The sequence below is a fragment of the Anomaloglossus baeobatrachus genome, chromosome 7 (genome assembly GCF_048569485.1).
Source record: "Anomaloglossus baeobatrachus isolate aAnoBae1 chromosome 7, aAnoBae1.hap1, whole genome shotgun sequence".
In the NCBI taxonomy this organism is placed as follows: Eukaryota; Metazoa; Chordata; class Amphibia; order Anura; family Aromobatidae; genus Anomaloglossus; species Anomaloglossus baeobatrachus.
In genome coordinates this window covers 93,301,639-93,323,731 of record NC_134359.1, presented here as the reverse complement: position 1 = coordinate 93,323,731, position 22,093 = coordinate 93,301,639, and the positions used below count along the sequence as shown (strand labels likewise).

The window sequence follows — 22,093 nt, the reverse complement described above, 5'->3', positions numbered from 1 at the left end:
CGCTCACTTAAGTCACACTCCTTTTCAGAAAGTGTCTAAAACACATAATAAATATGCTTCAAGTCATGAAAGATGTTTTTATTTTTTGGCAAATGTAGCTTGATACATTTTCCCCAATGTGTACAAAGAACTATAAAACATACATCATATACCAAGAATATTATTCCAGCCCGGGAGGTAGGATACCACAAGGTATAATGTTAGAAATGTATTTACTGTTATTCCCATACTGAGTAATTGTTTTAACATTCGGAGTCTGCAGCAGGAGTTTCTAAACTCTCAGCTGTTGTGCTCTTTGTGTTCATAAATCTTCAGTGATGTTTTATCGTACCATATTTTTAATAATAGATTTCTATGCAGATGTGCGCAAGCACAATACAATGGTTGGCAACAACACTATTTGCCAGGTCTTAGGAGGAGTGTAGTCTTTGAAGAGTGTTTTAACTATTTTAACTTCAATGTTCAAAAAAATCAATGTTTTCCTTCCTCCTAATCAGCCTGAGACCTACATTAAAGGGAAATTGTCACCAGGTTTTTCCCTTATGAGTTGTGGCCACCACCAGTGAGCCCTTATATACAGTATGCCAGAATGCTGTACATACCGTAAGTGCCCAGGCCACTCTGTATAACATATATACACCTTTATAATACTCACCTAGGGGGGGCGGTCCGGTCCGATGGATGTCGCTGTTCTCGGTCCGGTGCCTCCTCAATCTTGAGTGATCGTATCCTCTAGCCCCGTGCAGGGCAGATCAAAATATTGTAGTGCACATGTCCAGGCGTTCTTTGACCTTTTCTTACGCTTGCGCATTACAGTACTTTGCTCTGCCTTGAGCATGGCAGATGAAAGTGCGCATGTGCAGGACTGTAATGGAGGCCTCTGTGTGACTGATGCAGGACGCATTATCCACACGGTGCTGGGAAGGAGAGCGGCGATCGCACAAGATGGAGAAGGCGCTGAACAGAGAGCAGTGACACCCATCGGACCGGCCAACCCCCTAGGTGAGTATTTTGAAAGTGCTTTTTACATTATACAGAGTGGCCTGGGCTCTTATATACAGTATTCTGGAATACTTTATATAAGGGCTCACTGGTGGTGACTGCAGCTCATAAGGGTAAAACCTGGTGACAGGTTCCCTTTAAAGAGGTATTCTATTCTTCAAAAATCATCACCTGTCCACTCTACAGAGTATCATTGATCAACAAAGATTTTGGTAAATGAGTTCTGTTAATTGTTCTTAAAGCATTTTATCTAATAAATTTAGCCTACATAGCTTCTTCATAAATACTTTACCTTTTAGGTGCTGGGATTGCTTTAATTGCACAGTTCTTATGAAGTCGGTTTGTTTTCGCACCTTGGCAACAAATAAAGCTCCATGTATTTTCCATGTTTGACTAATCTTAGAGATTTCCGCTCTTTGGGGTTTAATGGTTACATACCAAAAAGCTTCATTATATCACTGTGCTTTGTGAATATCAATTGTCTTTTTATCACTAAGTTTTCTTTTGCTTTAAACTTTTATTATAATAAATTTAATTTTATTTCTGTTGCTGTTCTTGTGCTGTAGAACGTTCTGTTAAGCCTGTCCTGTCGTTGTATAAAACACCCCAACAATTTTGCTATATTTGTGGCAAAGTGACTGTGAAATCACAGAGAAGAAGCATAACACTGTTGGTGAAGAAAAGTTATTTCCTGTATTTTCAGTGCAAAATTGGAGATCAATGCAAACTTTAGACCTCCGTTATTTGTTGCTCATCTTGTGTTACACTTCTCACAAGTTGGCTCAATGGTAAACTACGGCACATGGCATTTGTTGTTTTGGTGGTATGAGGGAGCCAAGAGACCAATCTACAGATTGCTATTTCTGTATCACTTAGCTCAGAGCTGCCAGTCCCCACTCTCCCAACATCTTGTACCTTGGATCCGGAAGAAGATTCAGATGCTGATTTAGCTGAAGAAGATCCTGAAGCTGATCGAGAAGATCCTGATTTTGTAGGCCATGAGTCTGGGGAGCCTCACAAACTGGTTGATCTAAATAATTTTGTTCGTGATCTGAACCTATCACAAAGTCAGGTGGAGCTTTTGGCTTCAAGGCTCAAAGGCTGGCACTTGCTGAAGCAGAGGACCAAAATATGTTCTTTCCGCCATAGGCAACAGGAGCAAAGTTTTAACGTTTCTCTGCGAAGACCGCAAAACCATTTAAAAAAAAAATAGAGGCCACCAGGAAACAGTTTGAATTTCGGAAGAAAGTCCTGCATCAGCCTTTGGTATCTCCAGAAAAAGTTTTCCTTCTACCACGCCACATAAAACATGGGTTGACGAAGAACTTTATCAAGGCGACGAATCGTGATGGTTTTGCATTCCTTAGAAACAAGTTTCCACAAATCAGTGAGGCCAAGATCAAGGAAGGAATTTTCATGGGGCTAAAAATAAGATAATTATGAAAGACACAGATTTTGACACAAACCTAAGCGAGACTGAGGCACCCTCATAGGAGTCGTTAAAAAATGTAGTGGTGAACTTCCTTGGCAATCATAAAGCATCAAACTATAGAGAGCTCATGAATTGGAATGCAACATGTCTCTCAAGATACATTTCCTGGACTCTCATTTAGATTTTTCCTCCATTAACAGTGGAAACGTCAGTGATGAGCACAGGGAGTGATTCCATCAGGACATTGCGCTACTTGAAGTCTGTTATGTGAAATGGAGCTCAAAAATGCTTGTAGTCTACTGATGGGAAGTAAAAGGGATGCACCTGCAGATAAATATTCCAGAAAACTGAACAAATGTTTTAAATAATTAAAAGAAACCTAATGTACTGTAAAATGTAACCGTGTGTTACTTAAAATCCTTACCGAATAGAAAACGTTTGAAAGCAGATACGGAATCAGGGGACAAATTACTATGAGAAACAGCCTATTTCATGCATTTAACACAAAAAAGTACGATTTTGTAGGCCAGTGATATTGTTAGATTAGTATGGGTCTCATTGTTGAGATCCCCACTGATCGTCAGAACAAGTGGAATAATGTAGAACAGCACATCTATGCCACTCCATTCATTGTCTTCAGAGAGACTGTGCATAGAACTCTAGTGCCTCCTATTGGGGGTAGCAATCCTAAACTATTGCCCTTTAACAAGCCTTGCTACATGCCTATAATTCTCCTTACCAGCTTGGCAGTGTCCAAAAAGAGAAATGTTATCCCTTGGACACCTTGTCAGAGACTTTTCTCTCTGTGTCTCATCAATGCAAAGCAGGAGGTCTGATTTGGCAAACACCCCTAAACATATATGGTTGCCAATGCAGTGTCTGGTTTGGCTTGTTATCTAAAAGGGGTGGTCCAACACCTAAAATGTATGTTCTATCTATCCTTACCCCCTAATCACTTTATTATACAAACCCCTACAATTCTCCCTAACTATCTAATCCCTAACTAGAGCTGATTTTAAGGCACTCTCCAAAAAAGCCAAAAATTCCTGCCAGGGCTATATATATATATATATATATATATATATATATATATATACATATATATATATATATATATATATACTTCATATGCATTTTAGAATATTTTTTCTAACACATAGCTATATATCTCCAGAAAATAAATATATTCAGAAATAAAGGTCGTCAACGTTAACTGTCCAACATCATTGCCAGTGCATGTGATTATCTGATCTATAGCATTTTCTCATGTTGCGCTTAAAATTAATCTGATTGGAACAGCATTAAAAAAAAGATCAAATAATGCTAAATTATTTTGTACAAAATGGTCCAAGTTTTAATCACAGAATAAGCATGTAGGGAGGGAATCGACTCTCATGGCAAACACATGGCTGCTCTCAGTCACTCCCTTCTTGGTGCAAGACGTGTGGGGAGGATAGTGAAGGGCAGGTCAGATCTTGGTGAATATTATCTTTTCTCATGGAGCAGGACTTGATGATGTGATTCCAGCTGTAGAACAAGGATGTTTCTATATAACTAGAGGCAGATGTTCCTTAGCTATCTTGTCATAGAGTCACCAGAAGATAGTGATGTACTGTAGAAGCTCATCATGAAAGGGTCTATACTGAGAACTGGTACCACTCCCGCTTGGTACGCCTCATTAATGATTATCAGACATAACAAGCCAAATGCAAATGAAGGCTGAACATTGTGGGAGTTGATCACCTTGTTTGCTAAGTACCGCAATTCACCACGATCATTGAATGACTATGGATAGACTTCAGGATAGCTGTTTGGTGGTCATTAAATAGCCTGTTTAGACTGACGGACTGCACTTCAATGTGCACATAGTAATCGCTAACACACTTGTTCTGTGTGGATAGAATATCATTGTCCCATTCACAGCAGATGATGTGTTGCCGAGAACAATTATTTATTAGCAAGCTTAAAAATCATCAAACCCGATAGATGAGTGTTTTGCTTGTTCATGAGATAATTGCCAGCTAGTTTAGTTGGCCTGATAGTCGAGAATGAACGATCTTTGGATAAGCTTCCTCCTCAATAACTGTCCTGTCTAAAAGTTGCATAATATTGTAATTTGTGCAGGGTTTTTTTTTGCCACAATGTGATAGAACTATAATGTTATTCTTGCAATTTTGGAATATTGAGGTAAATAATGCAACGCGGCTGCAACGCATGAACACAGCCTTAAAAGATGTAGCACTGGTTCAGTGAGGGCACTGTTAATCAGAACAGGTCTACAATCACAAGCAAAAGGTTAACAATGTTTTGAACTTTTAACTTTCAGCTCCATATTTCACCATCCACTACAGCTTCGAAAATAACCTTCATTTTATAGACAATCATCTTGGCTATCTCATACATAAATTTGACTTGCAATTATGTAGCATATGATTAGTTATGCAGATTCTTGTCATTTCACTGCATTGTTACTGTTTTCCTCCTGGTGATGGAAAAAATATTTTTCTTCCTGTATAGTACAAACTACAATTTGTTCACACATTCCCTAATAGCTCAGTGTGTTATTAGGTTGATTCCCAAGTGAAAGCCAAGAGGTGGACCTCAATACGAGATATCCTAGTCAACAAGTCGGCTCATCACAAGGTCTATAAGTTCTGGCGTGATTAACACAGCAGTGGAGGCTGCTCGTCTACTTCATAATACAAGTAAAATATATCTTTGTACCGTGTTAGCCAGTAGAGATAAAAAAAATTGTTTAAAAGAACTGAGAGTCCTCAGTGGTTGATACCTTTTAATGGCTAACTGAAAAGATGGTAATAATTGCAAGCTTTCGAGACTACTCAGGTCTCTTCATCAGGCATGGTATAACACAAAATCTGAAGAGTCACATATTTATACACAACAGGACATAGAAAAGTGCAGTAAAAAAAAACAAAAAAAAAAACAAGTTATATGAAACAGAACTATCACTATGGCAGGGGGGCAAACTGTTGTGGCCATAAATTTTGCTGCAGTTCAGAAAACTTTCACACTGAACTGCAGCAAAATTTATGGCCACAACAGTTTGCCCCCCTGCCATAGTGATAGTTCTGTTTCATATAACTTGTTTTTTTTTTTGTTTTTTTTTACTGCACTTTTCTATGTCCTGTTGTGTATAAATATGTGACTCTTCAGATTTTGTGTTATACCATGCGTGATGAAGAGACCTGAGTAGTCTCGAAAGCTTGCAATTATTACCATCTTTTCAGTTAGCCATTAAAAGGTATCAACCACTGAGGACTCTCAGTTCTTTTAAACAATTTTTTACTTCATAATAGTGAGATGACAGACATCCATGTAAGCACAGTGCGACACATGTTACACAAGTCTGGAATGGTGGCCTAAACAAAGGTGAAAAAGTCTCAACTTCAAATGTCATCATAAGAAACGTCGGCTCGAGTTTGCAAATAAGTACGAAAATGGACAGTAGAAGATTGGAAACAGATGATTTGGAGCAATGAGATGAAAGTCAATAGAATAAGCTCTGATTAATAAAATGGGGTCTGGAAAAAGCAAGGTTAAAGGGGGCTAATGAATCGAGAAATTGAAGAAACTGTCAAGGTCAGTGAATGAAGCCTGATGATATGAGGTTGTTTCACAGACAAAGGTATTGGATACTTAACCAGGATTGATGGTAGTCTCAATACTGAGCTATATGAGTATCCTACAAGATGAGATACCTCGTACACTCGAGTACTATGGGTATGAAAAGGACGACAGTGTTCAAGCAGGACAACGACCAGAAGCATACATCGAGATTGGTGAAGAATTGGTTCAATGGCAATGAAGTACAGGTGCTGGATTGGCCCCAAAGTCTCCAGACCTCAACCCAATCCAACGCTTGTGGGTAGAGTTGAAGAAAAAGCTGTATACATACCCAAGTGAGTTGACCAATATGCACCAGCATTGAATATGAGACCTGGGATCAGATTTGGATCGAGACATGCTTGAATCTGATTGAAAGCATGCCCAGAAGGATTCAGGCAGTGATGAAAGCAAAAAGGTGGATTTACAAAATGCTAGCAATATATTAAAAATAAAATTTAGGTTTTTAGGAGCAAAACAATAACAATACAGTGACATGACAATCTGCATAACTAATCATATGCTAAATAGTTACAAGTCAAATTTATGTATGAGATAGCCAAGATGATTGTCTATAAAATTTAGGTAATTTCACGGTGTTATAAGGAGTCTGAAAGTGAAAACCCTTATTACCCTTTTGCACATCAGTGTAGAACTTATTACTTGGAGTTTAGTGATTGTCTAGTAGAAATCAAGATATTAGGAGATTATTGTTTGAAATGTCCATAAGGATTTAGTTATCAGGTCTGTAACCTTGTGACATCATTATACAACGTAAGACTGTTTGTTGCAAATCTGGTTGATATTGTCTATTGGAAATAATTGAAATAGGGCAGGTTACTGTATGCAGTCTTCTAACCACATTAAACTGTTATGGATATGTTAGCACAATGTTTGTCCATCCAACATTATAAACTAAAAAGCCCCTTATTGAAGCAATACACCTGTGTAGGTCACCACTGCATCTCTCCTGGAACTTGTGAAGACAAATATTCCACCATTTATTATGTAGTTGCTATTTTGGATTCTATGAAGATTCTCGGAGATATAAATAGTGATTTTACAAGAGTTGATGAAGATGAAGAAATCATTGTAACTTTTCATTTTATTTATATAGGATGTGAATCCGTCCATGAGAAGGCTCCACTGATAAAAGCCCTTCTTCTGGCAGGACCAGCTGGGGTGGGCAAAAAGATGTTGGTGAATGCGATCTGCAATGAAACTGGAGCAAACCTTTTTAACCTATCGCCATCTAACATTTCTGGGAAATATCCAGGCAAAAGTGGACTGCAGATGATGCTACATATGGTGCTTAAAGTAAGTACTCAACGATAGACCGGTTGTATTGCACATAAAAGATGCAATAACAGAGTTTGGTGACTGTAGCGTTAACCAATTTTGCATGAATCATGAATCAAGGGTTCAAGATAATATAAGAAATGTTTTAATATATTTTGGTGAAAAAGGAAACTTTCTTATCAGCCATTTTTTAGAAGTTTATAGCAATGAAGAGAGACAAGGTAATAATGAAAAGGAGTATTCAATGTAGGACTAAAGCCCCCTACGCTATACACATTAGAGAAAAGTTGGCCAAGCCAACTGATTTCGGTGGCATGGACCAATCATCTAATATGTAAGTAGGACACTCCATCCTCCCATGAAATGATGTCAGGAAACAAAATGGAGTTATGAATTTCAATGGTTCGATCCTTTTGTAGAAGATTGACAAATAGATTCCTGCAGCGACTTTGCCATACAGAACCATGGAACACTCAACTAAGTAGAGAGTTCCTGTGTTTGGGGGATTCGGAAAAGTTAGGAAAGTAGTTTGGCAGTCAGATATCTAATATGTACTGTATATCTTGAGAGTGATAAGTAAGTGCTCTACTTAGCTATCTCCACCAGTGCAATAGACATTGAATCGAGCACTAGAGCAAAGATGTAAATATCTCATCAGTGAAATGGAGAAGGCAGCACCCTCTTTCTTGTGATTGGTGGAAGTCCCACAAAAGTGACCATACTAAAACGCCAATTCCCAAAAAGTTGGGGGGCTGTGTAAAATGTACAGACAACAACAATGCAGTTATTTGGAGTTCCCTTATAGCCATATTTTATTCAAAGTAGATCAGAAAACACAAATCAGAAGTTGAAAGTTAGACATTAAGCCACTTCATTTGAAAAAAATGAATTGATTTAGAAATTGATGGAAGCAACACATCTCAAAACAGTTGGGACAGGTCCATGTCTGCCATTGTGTAGCATCCTCTCTTCTTACAACAGTATGTGTGTGGGAAGTAATGAGACCAATTGCTCTAGTTTTGGAGGAGAAGTGGTGTCCAATTCTTATCTGATGTAAAGTTTGAATCTTTGCCAAATTTTTTGTTTTATAATGTGTCAAATATTTTCTATTAGTGAAAGGTCTGGACTGCAGGCGGCAGGTTCATCACCTGAAATCTTTTGTGAAGCCATATTGTTCTGATGGCTGTAGTGTGTGGTTTAGTATTGTGTTTCTGAAATATGCAAGGCCTTCTCTGAAATAGATGTTGACTGGACAGAGCAGATGTTGTTTTAAAACTTCTATAAAATGCTCAGAAGTGATGGTGCCTTTCATGTATAAGTTGCTTATGACATAGGGTCAAATACAGCACCAACCAACAGAGATCCACGCTTTTGACCTGTGCACCGATAACAAGCTGATTAGGAGTAGTATTCCAGAATGCTGTATATATGAGCCCAGATCGTGCTGTATAATGTAAAAATCACTTTTATAATACTCACCTAGGGGGATGGTCCGGCCTGATGGGTGTCGCTGCTCCCCTGTCTGACGCCTCCTCTCTGTGTTCCGGCTCCTCCCCCCTGCTGAGATCTCCATCCTCCTTCTACCCAGCCCAGTGTGGATGATGCATCTACGGTACATCATCTACACAGGCTGACATTGTGGTCCTGCGCAGGCGCACTTTGATCTGCCCTGCTGAGAGCAGATCAAAGTACCATAATGCGCAAGGGCAAGGAAAGGTTACAGGCCGCCTGCACATGCGCACTACAATACTTACCTCTGCCCTGAGCAGGACAGATCAAAGTACAGTGCAGGACCTCAATGCCGCTAGTGTGCATGACGTAGAGAGGAGGCACCAGACCGGAGAACAGCGACACCCATTGGCCCGGCCCGCACCTACAAGGTGAGTATTATAAAAGTGTTTTTTACATTCTACACAGTGGCCTGGGCTCTTATACAGTATTCCAGAATACTTTATATATAAGAGCTCAGTAGTGGTGGCTGCAGCTTATAGGGGACAAAGTTGGTGACAGGTTCCCTCTAATCTTTTGCAATTTATCCTATTTTTTTTCCAATGTAATCAGTTGGGCCCTTTATGCCCCCTGCATTCATATATTATCATCCAACAGGATTATTGTCAATCAGCAGCGTGTCATAAACAGTCAGTAATGTTCATGAGTAGGAGGAAGATGGTGTGACATAGTGAAGTTATTTCAGGGAAGATTCCAGAGTGTGAGGGAGATATTTATCCAAGGCCGAGTTTTGCCAACTTTAACATTTTTGGATAATTAATTGACCAATCGTAGACCCAGAACAGCTGTGCTCTTCATCATCAGCAATACTATTCCTGACTTATAATCTGCCAGCAGGGAACTGGATTTCGGAGCAAAGATCTGCAATCAGGGATATGGTGACTTCACAGGTTTATGGCTGGTGGCAGAGAAAACAATATTTTTCTAAAAGTAAAAAGTGCACACACTGTTCGTAAAGGAAGAAAGTAAAGTTTGGAGAAAATGGAAATAGTGAACATGTGAAATACAACATATCACATTTTTCAGTGGGGAAACACCTAACAACTCAGACGTTAAAGAATAACAGATAAAGACACTGACATAAAATATAATAGAAACATTTTTTTGTGGCATGAACAATATTATTATAGACCGTGAATGTTTGAATTCTCTTTCTGAGCAAATAAGGTTAAGTTCCCATGATGAGTTTTTGACACTGTGCATTTTTGCCTGAGGCCCCGTGCACATGTTGAGTATTCGATGAGGTTTTTACCTCAGTATTTCTAAGACAAAATTTGGAGTGGGTAATAAATACAGAAGAGGTGCCCGTGTGTCTATTATACTTTAGCTCTGATTGTTCCACTCCTGGTTTTGGCTTCCAAATATTGAAATAAAAAACTCACAAAATACTCAACGTGTGAACATGGTCCTACGGTCCCAGCAAAGTGCATGAGATTTATGGAAATCTCATGTCCATGTCGCGGGCGGAGGAGAGGACGCTGCGCTCTCCCACTGCTCGGGTCCGGCTGCTGCTGCTGCTGCTCGGTGGTGGCTCGAGTGGTGGGCCGGATCCCGGGGACTCGAGCGGCGCTCCTCGCCTGTGAGTGAAAAGGGGTTTGGTTTTGGGGATTTATTGTCCGTGACGCCACCCACGGTTGTGGTGATATTGGTGACACCACCGCTGCTCTGGACGGGGATCCCGGGAGCGATGACAGGGAGCAGCCTGGATGTTAGTTCTCCCCTCCGTGGGTAGGGGGTTGGTTGTCCCGGGGCCCGTTGATGGGGTAGGGATGGATGGCAGGCGGGTTACGGGGCCTGGCGAGGTGCAGGGTCGCGGGGGCAGCGCTGTGCCGCACGGCACGGTGGTACTCACTCAGCCAATGATGAGGACACAGTTCTCGGTAAAACACACAGCTGGATGGACGGGTCCCACAGACAGCTGCGGTGTTGTTTCTCCCGGCAGGTTGATGGTGACTGCCTTTCCCTGCACCTATGTAGTGTAACGGTTCCAATGGATTCCCACCAGTAACCCGCTCCCCAGCTTGGATGGGTGCTGAAGGAGCCCCCTTTGCCCGCAGGCTCTGGCCCTGGGAACTTTAGCCTTGGCGGTGACTGTGTTTCCCTCTCTCGGTTGGACTGTTGCCTTCTGTCGGGACTTGGCTGCTGGGAAACCCAGAAGGCTCCCCTCGCTAACGGATTTGGCAAATTCACGGCGACTCCTAGCCTTGCCGGGGTCCGTAAGCCCCTGTCGGATGGTGCTGGCTTCTCTTTGCGTACCGGTCCGGTACCGCCGAGCCACCGCCCGTCCACGGTCCCCATGGTTAGCTCCAATAGGCTACTCCTGCAGACGGTCACCACCGTCTGCCAACCTTGCTGATCCGTCTGGGCCACACAACCGGACCAACTTCAGTCTGCTCTACTACTACTTTCCTTCCTTCCACTTTCACTTCCCTCACTGAACTGTCTGCTTTTCCCGCCTCCAGGACTGTGAACTCCTCGGTGAGCGGGGCCAACCACCTGGCCCACCCCCCTGGTGTGAACATCAGCCCCTGGAGGAAGGCAACAAGGGTTTTTGTCTGACTTTGGTGTGCCTGACCGGGAGTGTGGGGTGTGTAGGTGTTGTTCTCTCTGGTCCCTGGCTTGTCCAGGGTGCCACATTCCCCCTTAGTAAAATGCAGACCGTCTGCGGGCTGCCCGTCCATCACCGGTTTTATTTTCACAAACTGGAAAAGATAAAACGGTAACATATTACAAGCATAATAACATCTTCCCACATCGGGAGGTACTCTTACTTAAACGTTACTAACGATGTTGGCTTCCGCTCTCTCCCACCCAAGTAAGCTGGCCCTGATGCTGCCCCTAAGCAAACAGGCAGCACCCCTTGACCCCAGTCCAGCACAAGTTACCCGAGCGTGTTCTGTCCTTTTCAGGGGACTTACGTCCATGGGGAACCCTGAAACCCCCAGAGGATCGCCACCAGTTCCAGTGGTGGCTGGGCCCCAGCCTGCTCCACTGCGGGCCCTTCCTCCAATCTGCCTCTCCGTAGGCGGTAACGGTTTAGCCACAAGCATAATTATTTACAAGCCACAAGTTCATGGTTGCCTTGCTAGTTCTCAGGCTTGTCCATAAGGAGTCCCTTATGCAAAACTTGTAAGCAGTCCCCACGGGGACAAAGGTGCCGGCAACGACCGGTCTCAATCACGGCTAGTCAATCAGGTAAATCTTCGGTTAATCATTTACTTATCATTCTTTCAAAACAGTTAAACAGTACTTTATAACACATATGGTCCCAACGGGGGACAATTGCAATGGGACTCCGCTGCCATCACTCTGATTCCTCTGAGTCGGCTGGGGGAGGAGGTGCGGTGGACACTCGGGCCTCCTGGCTGCCCCTCAGCTTCGTATCCAATGCGAACCACCCCCTCTCCCCACAGTGCCGGGTATACTGCACCAAATCTCCGGGCATCAGATTGCGGCTGGGATGCTCCTCCGGCAGGTGGGCATTAACATCCCGCCAGGCTATAAAGACTTCGGCCTCCAGGCCCGGTTCATAGATGAAACCATAGCCCCGGCGGACATCAAACCGCCTCACCTGCCCTTCATACAGGGGGCCCCGGACACGAAAGGTCGCTTGACGGAGGCTCTCTTTCTCCCGGATCGTACGGGCCACAAACTCCGCCTTCCTCCTCTCTCTCTCGGCAATCTCTGGGCCCAGCGGTGTCGGTTCCCTGTCCCAATACGGAGCTGCTGCGAGCTCCGGCGCATGGGTCGGGCCCCGCGAGACCTTCTGGACACTACCCACCACTGGTGATCGGGGTGGAAGGTCCCGCGGTGACTTGGCCTGGGGTGCTGCCTTGCAACGGCAACTCGGCGCAACCTCAGCCGAGGTGTGGGGGATGGGCACAGGGGTCCTCTTCCGCCGGGCCTCCTGCACGGAGCGGCCTGTCGGCTCCGGCTCGGGAAGTTTTTCGGGGGATGCCTCCGGCTCAGGCTTCTGCACCTTCCAAGGTAGCACTTCCGGTCGGTCACGGGCTCCGGCTACAGGTCGATTCGCCTTGGCGGACATGCAGGGTACCGCTACCGGTTGCGGGGGTAGCGGGCCTAGTGGCGGGGCTGCGGCGGCCAGTACGGGTAGCGGGGGAGGTAGCAGGGCGAGCGGGCGTGGACCGGGTCCCTCGGCCGCGATGACCGACCCACTAGGGGTACAGGGGCGTGGGTCACTCACCCTCCCTTTCGAAGCTCCCTCTTCCTCACGTCTCCGCACGGTCACTACAACCTCCACCATGTCGGCCTCCCACTCCTCCAAGAGGAGCTGCATCTTGACCTGCAGCCGTTGTTGGAGCTGCGCGGTCCGGATCTCCACCCACGCCGCGGTTCCAGGTGCGGGGGCTACGGTGCTACGGGTTGGCATGAACATCTTTCTGGTGGCCTTTTCCAGGAACCAGCAACAAGATGGCCGCAGGGTCCTGGCGTCCCTGCTTTTATAGCCGCGGGCTACATTCGGCCAGACGCCATCAGTCCCCCTTAGTCTCTTTCCGGCTCCTCCTCTACAGGGGCGGGGTTTTGGCCTTCGCGCCTCCACTACTCGAGGAGACGCTCGAGCGGGAATTCTTCGCACCCAAGATGGCGGCTTCTCAAATTTTCCGGCCGGACACCTCCGGCGGTAACAAGGCGCACCTCTACCAGACGGCAGAGCGGTAGGATCCTGTTCGTGATGCCAAGTTGTCACGGGCGGAGGAGGGGACGCTGCGCTCTCCCACTGCTCGGGTCCGGCTGCTGCTGCTGCTGCTCGGTGGTGGCTCGAGCAGTGGGCCGGATCCCGAGGACTCGAGCGGCGCTCCTCGCCCGTGAGTGAAAAGGGGTTTGGTTTTGGGGATTTATTGTCCGTGATGCCACCCACGGTTGTGGTGATATTGGTGACACCACCGCTGCTCTGGACGGGGATCCCGGGAGCGATGACAGGGAGCAGCCTGGATGTTAGTTCTTCCCTCCGTGGGTAGGGGGTTGGTTGTCCCAGGGCCTGTTGATGGGGTAGGGATGGATGGCAGGCGGGTTACGGGGCCTGGCGAGGTGCAGGGTCGCGGGGGCAGCGCTGTGCCGCACGGCACGGTGGTACTCACTCAGCCAATGATGAGGACACAGTTCTTGGTAAAACACACGGCTGGATGGACGGGTCCCACAGACGGCTGCGGTGTTGTTTCTCCCGGCAGGTTGATGGTGACTGCCTTTCCCTGCACCTATGTAGTGTAACAGTTCCAATGGGTTCCCACCGGTAACCCGCTCCCCAGCTTGGATGGGTGCTGAAGGAGCCCCTTTTGCCCGCAGGCTCTGGCCCTGGGAACTTTAGCCTTGGCGGTGACTGTGTTTCCCTCTCTCGGTTGGACTGTTGCCTTCTGTCGGGACTTTGCTGCTGGGAAACCCAGGAGGCTCCCCTCGCTAACGGATTTGGCAAATTCACGGCGACTCCTAGCCTTGCCGGGGTCCGTAAGCCCCTGCCGGATGGTGCTGGCTTCTCTTTGCGTACCGGTCCGGTACCGCCAGGCCACCGCCCGTCCACGGTCCCCACGGTTAGCTCCAATAGGCCACTCTTGCAGACGGTCACCACCGTCTGCCAACCTTGCTGATCCGTCCGGACAACACACCCGGACCAGCTTCAGTCTGCTCTACTACTACTTTCCTTCCTTCCACTTTCACTTCCCTCACTGAACTGTCTGCTTTTCCCGCCTCCAGGACTGTGAACTCCTCGGTGGGTGGGGCCAACCGCCTGGCCCACCCCCCTGGTGTGAACATCAGCCCCTGGAGGAAGGCAACAAGGGTTTTTGTCTGACTTTGGTGTGCCTGACCGGGAGCGTGGGGTGTGTAGGTGTTGTTCTCTGTGGCCCCTGGCTTGTCCAGGGGGCCACATCCACTGTGCTTTTTTTAAGGCCCCTTTACACATTGAGACTTTCTAGCGATCCCACCAGCGATCCCGACCTGGCCGGGATCGCTGGAAAGTCGCTAGTGAGCTGTCAAACAGGCAGATCTGGCCAACGACGCAGCAGCGATACGGACCTGCAGAACGACATCGCTGGTCGTTGGGGACTTGTCAGACAACAAGGGAAAGGGAACGCTATAGCACCCCTACGTGCTGGGTTGTAAAGTTGCTAACGATGTCGTTGTAATGGTGTCAAACACACCGATGCATGCTGCGTAGCGGGAAACAAAGGACCAAAAAATGGTCCTGAAAGATTTGTAGCGATCAGCGACCTCACCGCGGGGGCCAGGTCGCTGATGCGTGTCACACACTGCAATGTCGCTGGGGAGGTCGCTATTACGTCACAAAACCGGTGACAGAACAGCGATATCGCTAGCGATGTTACACTGTGTAAATTGACCTTTTAAGTGTTTTTGAAACCTGTAACATGTCAATTTCTCTTGTGAGTACAGAGTTTTATCTGCAGATTTTCCCCATAGAATTACATTAAGGTTATTTGCACACAGTGAGTTTTATTATGCAGTTTTTTATGGGGTTTTTTTTTTACAAATCTGCACCAAAATCTGCATGCTTATCCTGAAGCCAGCAAACTTTATGAGATTTTTTTTTAGGCCATGTGCGCACATTGCGTCCAGTACCTTGCAGAAATGAACGCATCCTCTGGCAGAATGTCATTGTCAAATTTGGTTTTGATCACATAAACGCAGGAAATACGCATGCGTTTTTCCTGCGTTTTTGCCGCATTTTACATGCATTTTCTGTGCTTAAAGACAGATGCATTTTCAATACAAATACACTACTAAATAAAGTTTAAAAATTCAAACACTATGAAAAAATGGAAAGAAATTAAAACAAATATCATGCTTTAAATCATACACAAAATATATAATTTTACTAAAAAGATTAATGTGATTTAATATTTATGTATAAAATAACGTTAAATTATTGTTTTTCACTTTTTTTATAGTCGGACTATATGTGTGTGTGTGAAAAAGGAGACGTCATGACCTCACTATAATGTCAAAAAAGCATGTAAAACGCTATGAATTTGATTTAGGATGCGTTTTGATCATTATCATTGAGTTTAATGAGAGCAAAACGCTGCCAAAATGGCAAAAACAATTGACATGTTGCTTCTTCAAACGCAGAGATTTTGACAAATTTTAAGCAACTAAAACGCTGCGTTTTTAAAAGCATCGTGCGCACAAGAAAGCCCTATTTCCCATAGACGTTGCCTAGAAATCAAAACGCATGCATTTTTGCATTAAAACGCTGCCGTTGAAAACGCTGCAGAAACGCATGAAAAAACGCAACGTGCGCACACAGCCATAATGTTGTACAAACGTTGCTTTTTCTTTCCTTGCAGATTTTGTTGTAGAAAAACTCTGCACCATGTCAATTGGTGGTGCATTTTTTCCAGCATTTTTTAGCCCTTCCACCCATTGACTTAATTAAAAAAAGCACATGGCACAAAAACGCACCAAATGTTAATGTGTTTTTAGGTGCGTCTTTTGGTGCATTTTTCTGCCAGAAGGTACAGAATTCATGAAGAAAATTTCTGCACCAAATCTGCAGTGTGGGCGCATACCCTAAATGAGGAAACGTCACAGGACAGGTAAAAACACTTACCGTATTTTTCAGACCATAAGACGCACTTTTTTTCCCCCAAATGTTGGGGGAAAGTTGGGGGTGCGTCTTATGGTCTGACTGTGGCTGCAGGGAATGAGGTGCTGCGGTGGAGCGGGTCATCGGGGGCACGAGCAGGCTGTAGCAGCCTGCTGTGACCGACCACGTGGGCCCGTTCATTACATATGCACGCCCATCCTCCCGCCCATCTCTCAGCGCAGAAGCCGGCGCTAACAGGTGGGCGGGAGGACGAGCGGGGACACGCGCATAGTAAAGAGCCGGTCCACATGATCAACCCTGGCAACAACAGCCTGGAGTGATCATGTGCGGCTGTATTCACTGCTCCCCGCGCGTCATCATCAGCGCGGGGTGCAGTGAATAAGTACACTCACCCGTCCCCGTGTGTGGAGCTGTCCCCCTGCAGCACGCGATGTCTTCCTGTCTGTGCTGGTCAGCTGATCTGTGCTGATCAGCTGACTGGCACAGACAGGAAGACATCGCGTGCTGCAGGGGAACGGCTCCACACAGGTCAGTGGTGCAGAGAGGAAGATGATCGGCTGCAGGGAGTGAGGAAAAGGTGAGTATAAACGTTTGTTTTTTTTTCTCTGTGCTATAGGATACAGGCCATATACCAGGATGGTATATGAGCACGATGGGGGCATATAGCAGGATGGGAGTATATGAGCAGGATGGATGGGGGGTATATGAACAGGATGGGGGGTATATGAACAGGATGGGGGGTATATGAACAGGATGGGGGGTATATGAACAGGATGGGGGGTATATGAACAGGATGGGGGTAAATGAACAGGATGGGAGTATATGAGCAGGATAGATGGGGGGTATATGAACAGGATGGGGGGTATATGAACAGGATGGGGGTATATGAACAGGATGGGGTATATGAACAGGATGGGAGTATATGAGCAGGATGGGAGTATATGAGCAGGATGGGGGTATATGAACAGGATGGGGGTATATGAACAGGATGGGGGTATATGAACAGGATGGGGGTATATGAGCAGGATGGGGGAATATGAGCAGGATGGATGGAGGGTATATCAATAGGATGGGGGTATATGAACAGGATAGGGGTATATGAGCAGGATGGGGGTATATGAGCAGGATGGGGGTATATGAGCAGGATCATATACACAAGGCAGGAAGATCATTACCAGGATGGGGTACCTTAGTAGAGAATTTGGGGACATTACCCCCCATAACAGTGTCAGCAGCAGATCTTCGTCCCATAACAGTGTGTCATGATCATATTTTTTTGCTTAAAGTTTTATTTTCCTATTTTCCTCCTCTAAAACCAGGGTGCGTCTTATAGTCCGGTGCGTCTTATAGTCCGAAAAATACGGTATCTGTTTTTAGTGTATTTCTGCTGTGGAAATGCACTAAAAATGTATGTTAAAAAAAACAAGCTCAAAGAAGCAATGAAAAAACACAAGTAACCTAAAGGCTCATGCGCATGTTGCGTAATTGCATGTATTTACGCTGCGTATTGCACTGCAGCGTAGATGCATGTGTCCTGCGTCCACTGCACAATCTATGAAGATTGTGCATGATACGTGCGCACCATGCTTTTATGAATGCAGCGATTTGGGTGCTAAAATTTTGACCCAAATCCGTGCGCTGATAAAATGAGCATGTCCATTTATTTCTGCGTTCTGGTTGCAGCTCCTACTATGTCTATGGTGAGGGCAGCAGCCAGAGCGCATGAAATCGGCTTTTTTCTACAAAAAAACTGCAACCATTACTATTTGAAGCGCACATGTGCTGTCAAATCGCTGCAGAATATTCCACAGTTACGTGCGCATGAGACCTTACTTAGGTTAATAGGTGCACAAATGCTGCAGAAAATCTGAAACATCAAAAACTCACAAAATATTCATCTCTTTCCACCTCCCCATCTACTGTATAGTAACTTACTCAGCCATTCCTGTACAGTAAGGTCTCATACAGGGGTCCATTTTTTGTTTCTTTTTTGTGTTTTAAAAAAAAAAATGATTTTTCATCAGTGTACCGGATCCAAATTTCATACATATTTTGTCCATGTGTAACCAACAGGGTGTCACGTGTTTTTCTTTTATGCTGAAAAAATGCTTCTCCTACACATTAAACATTAAAAAAGCACATTATTTGAATAACATATGGATGAGATTAGTTTCTTTCCTCTTTTTATTCACTGACTCATGCACTTGAATTGGGCGTATTTGATTCACAAATTGGATAAAAAGCAGACATGTCTCTGTTTTTTTTATGTGTACAGTTGCCCGGAAAAAGAAAGCAGAGAAGTGAACATGACCAAAGACTATTATGGGTGCGCGTTCTGTCCATGAAAAACATGAATGTATAAATGGAGCCTTCACTGCTTTCTAAACTGGGGTTGTCTGGCTTAAAATTAATTTCAGCATTCAGTACTTCGCCTACTACCTAAAGCCTGCTTTACACCATACGATCCAGCATACGATATCGTATGCGATCATACCCACCCCCATCGTATGTGCGGCACGTTCAATTTGTTGAACGTGTCGCACAAACGAGTAACCCCCGTCACACGTACTTCCCTGTCCATACGACCTCGATGTGGGCGGCGAACATCCACTTCCTGGAGTGGGAGGGACGTTCGGCGTCACATCGACGTCACGTGGCAGCCGGCCAATAGAAGCGGAGGGGCGGAGATGAGCGGGACGTAAACATCCCGCCCACCTCCTTCCTTCCGCATTGCCGGCCGGGAGCCGCTGGACGCAAGTAAGATCTGTTCATCATTCCCGGGGTGTCACACACGGCGATGTGTGCTACCCCGGGTACGATGAACAACCTCACATTCAATATTTAGGAATTGAACGACGTGCGTGCGATGAACGTTTTACCGTTCAATCGCAATCGCATGTAGCTGTTACATGCTACAATGTACCTTACGATGCTGGATGTGTGTCACTTACGACGTGACCCCGCCGACACATCGTAAGATATATTGTAGCGTGTAAAGCGCCCTTAAGGCATCCTTCCCACATCCGTGCAAAACACAAATATTTAAATGTATGGTCCGTGATGAAGGTGCGTATATGTGTGCACGTGTCCATGTGTGTGTTAAGTGTGCTGTCCCTGTGCTGTCCATGTGACATCCGGATAGTACACAGACAGCACAAAGTTGTATACTTACCTGCCTAAGCTTTGCTCCAGCGCTGCTGTTACTTCCAGGTCCGTGGTGAGTGCAGTGAATATGCATGAGCATAATGAGTGAACCCAGAAGCAACAGCAGAGGCAGAGACAGCAGCGCCGGAGACAGGTAAGGATAAAAATTCTTTATTTTTATGTCACCTGTGTTTTCTCCAGTACATGTCACACGGATCACATTAGTGTCAGGTATGTGTGACACCCGTGCTGCCGGCAGAAAACAGACATGTTGACGTGTGGAGCACACTCGTGTTCTGCATACGGACATATGGCCTGTGTAAAAACATGGATGTGTGACCAAGCCCATTGATTTTAATGTGTCTACGTGAGTCCGTGTCTCCAGGACGTGTGAAAACAGACGTCACACATACCAGAGACGTGGATGTGTGAATGAGGCCTAACAAAGAGAACCCTGCATCTTTCAACACCCAAGTTTTTTTTAAGAATGACTGAAATGTCCCTAAGTTGGCACCCATCAGTCTCTAATATGAAAGGTCCCTTTTATTATTACAAGCTCTAGGTGTCTTTTAGGGGTGCTTCACACACAGCGAGCTCACTGCCGAGATCGCTGCTGAGTCACGCTTTTTGTGACGCAGCAGTGACCTCATTAGCGATCTCGCTGTGTGTGACAATGAGCAGCGATCTGGCCCCTGCTGCGAGATCGCTGCTCGTTACACACAGCCCTGGTTCGTTTTCTTCAAAGGCGCTCTCCCGCTGTGACACACAGATCGCTGTGTGTGACAGCGAGAGAGCGACAAATGAAGCGAGCAGGGAGCAGGAGCCGGCATCTGACAGCTGAGGTAAGCTTGTAACCAAGATAAACATCGGGTAACCAAGGTGGTTACCCGATATTTACCTTAGTTACCAGCCTCTGCAGCTCTCACGCTGCCTGTGCTGCCGGCTCCGGCTCTCTGCACATGTAGCTGCTGTACACATCGGGTTAATTAACCCGATGTGTACAGCAGCTAGGAGAGCAAGGAGCCAGCGCTAAGCAGTGTGCGCGGCTCCCTGCTCTCTGCACATGTAGCTGCATTACACATCGGGTTAATTAACCCGATGTGTACTGTAGCTAGGAGAGCAAGGAGCCAGCGCTCAGTGTGCGCGGCTCCCTGCTCCCTGCACACACAGCTAAGCGGTGTGCGCTGGTAACTAATGTAAACATCGGGTAACCATACCCGATGTTTACCTTAGTTACCAGTCTCCGCATCTTCCAGACGGCGGCTCCGTGCAAGCGCAGCGTCGCTTGCACGTCGCTGCTGGCTGGGGGCTGTTCACTGGTCGCTGGTGAGATCTGCCTGTTTGACAGCTCACTAGCGACCATGTAGCGATGCAGCAGCGATCCTGACCAGGTCAGATCGCTGGTCGGATCGCTGCTGCATCGCTAAGTGTGAAGGTACCCTTACTCTTAGGGCTCATTCAGACATGCGATTTTTCCATACATGTACTATCTGTGGATTTCATGGATAGCACTCATACACCTGTGATATTATATGGGGCCATTCACGTCTGTGATTTACGCAGACTGAGATGTCCACGGAAAATCACGGAGACTTATCCAATATTGGGGGAAAGGGGGGGTGAGCGCACCATAATTGGAAAGTGGTTAAAACAGGGGTGCTACAAGTGAACAGGAGGATACTATTTGGGTTGTGCTCATATCCAATATTGGATGACATCGTACAGCACTCGGATGATTTTCACGGACTGTCACAGAAGAGAAGGTGTGGACACATTTTTCTTTTTTTTTCTCTACGAATGAGAAAAACTGATACACTCTGAGCAAACTCTGATCAAACTTTGATCCAAAAAATATATCCATTTGTCTCGTGCGTGGAAAAATCAGACTTCTGAATGTCCCTTAGTTAGATAACCTCCACAACACTGTGCTAGAAGCCTATAATATCCTTTATATTCAACATTTCGAGCTTCTCTATTAGTCAAATGTATGCTGAGTAAAACTGAAAACTATTTTAAACAAAATTAAAAATTTAAAAATCCACAGTATGACTTGTATTATGTACCTGTCACCTATTGTTACTGGTCTCATACACTTGGCTACAATGATTACAAAAAGCAGCTTATCGCTGCTCCATTCCTTGGGGTAAATCTGATTATGCTGCCTTTATGTGTACAGGGAAGGAAATTTAATTACAAGAAACACTAAACCCACAATTACAGTATTCATGCGTTTTACTTTGACATTCCATAGCAGATTTTTGAAAACTTTGTATGTCTATTATATACTACACAAGCTGGATTTCCTACAAGTTTCTGAATCCACACCTCAATTTAAGGGGGTTCTGCACTACAAAGAAGTTATCTATGTACAAGATATATAATTAGAGAAGAGCTGATTAATCTGTTACAGATCGACTTCAAGTCAAATTTCCTCAAATTCACAGGATCTCGCAAATTTAAACAGTTTGAGATTTGATTTTCAAGGAGTATTTTTGGTTGAATTT

The 22,093-nt window shown here is 45.2% G+C and overlaps 1 protein-coding gene across 2 annotated transcripts in view; it reads left to right on the top strand.

Annotated features, from left to right (window-relative positions):
• Window positions 1-22,093, top strand: part of DRC11 (dynein regulatory complex subunit 11) — a 438,498-nt gene that overhangs the window by 392,319 nt on the left and 24,086 nt on the right. For both annotated transcript variants that reach the window (XM_075317481.1, XM_075317480.1), the window contains exon 15: window positions 7,176-7,375. In XM_075317481.1, the coding sequence (XP_075173596.1) occupies window positions 7,176-7,375 (200 nt within the window). The remainder of the gene's footprint in view (window positions 1-7,175; window positions 7,376-22,093) is intronic.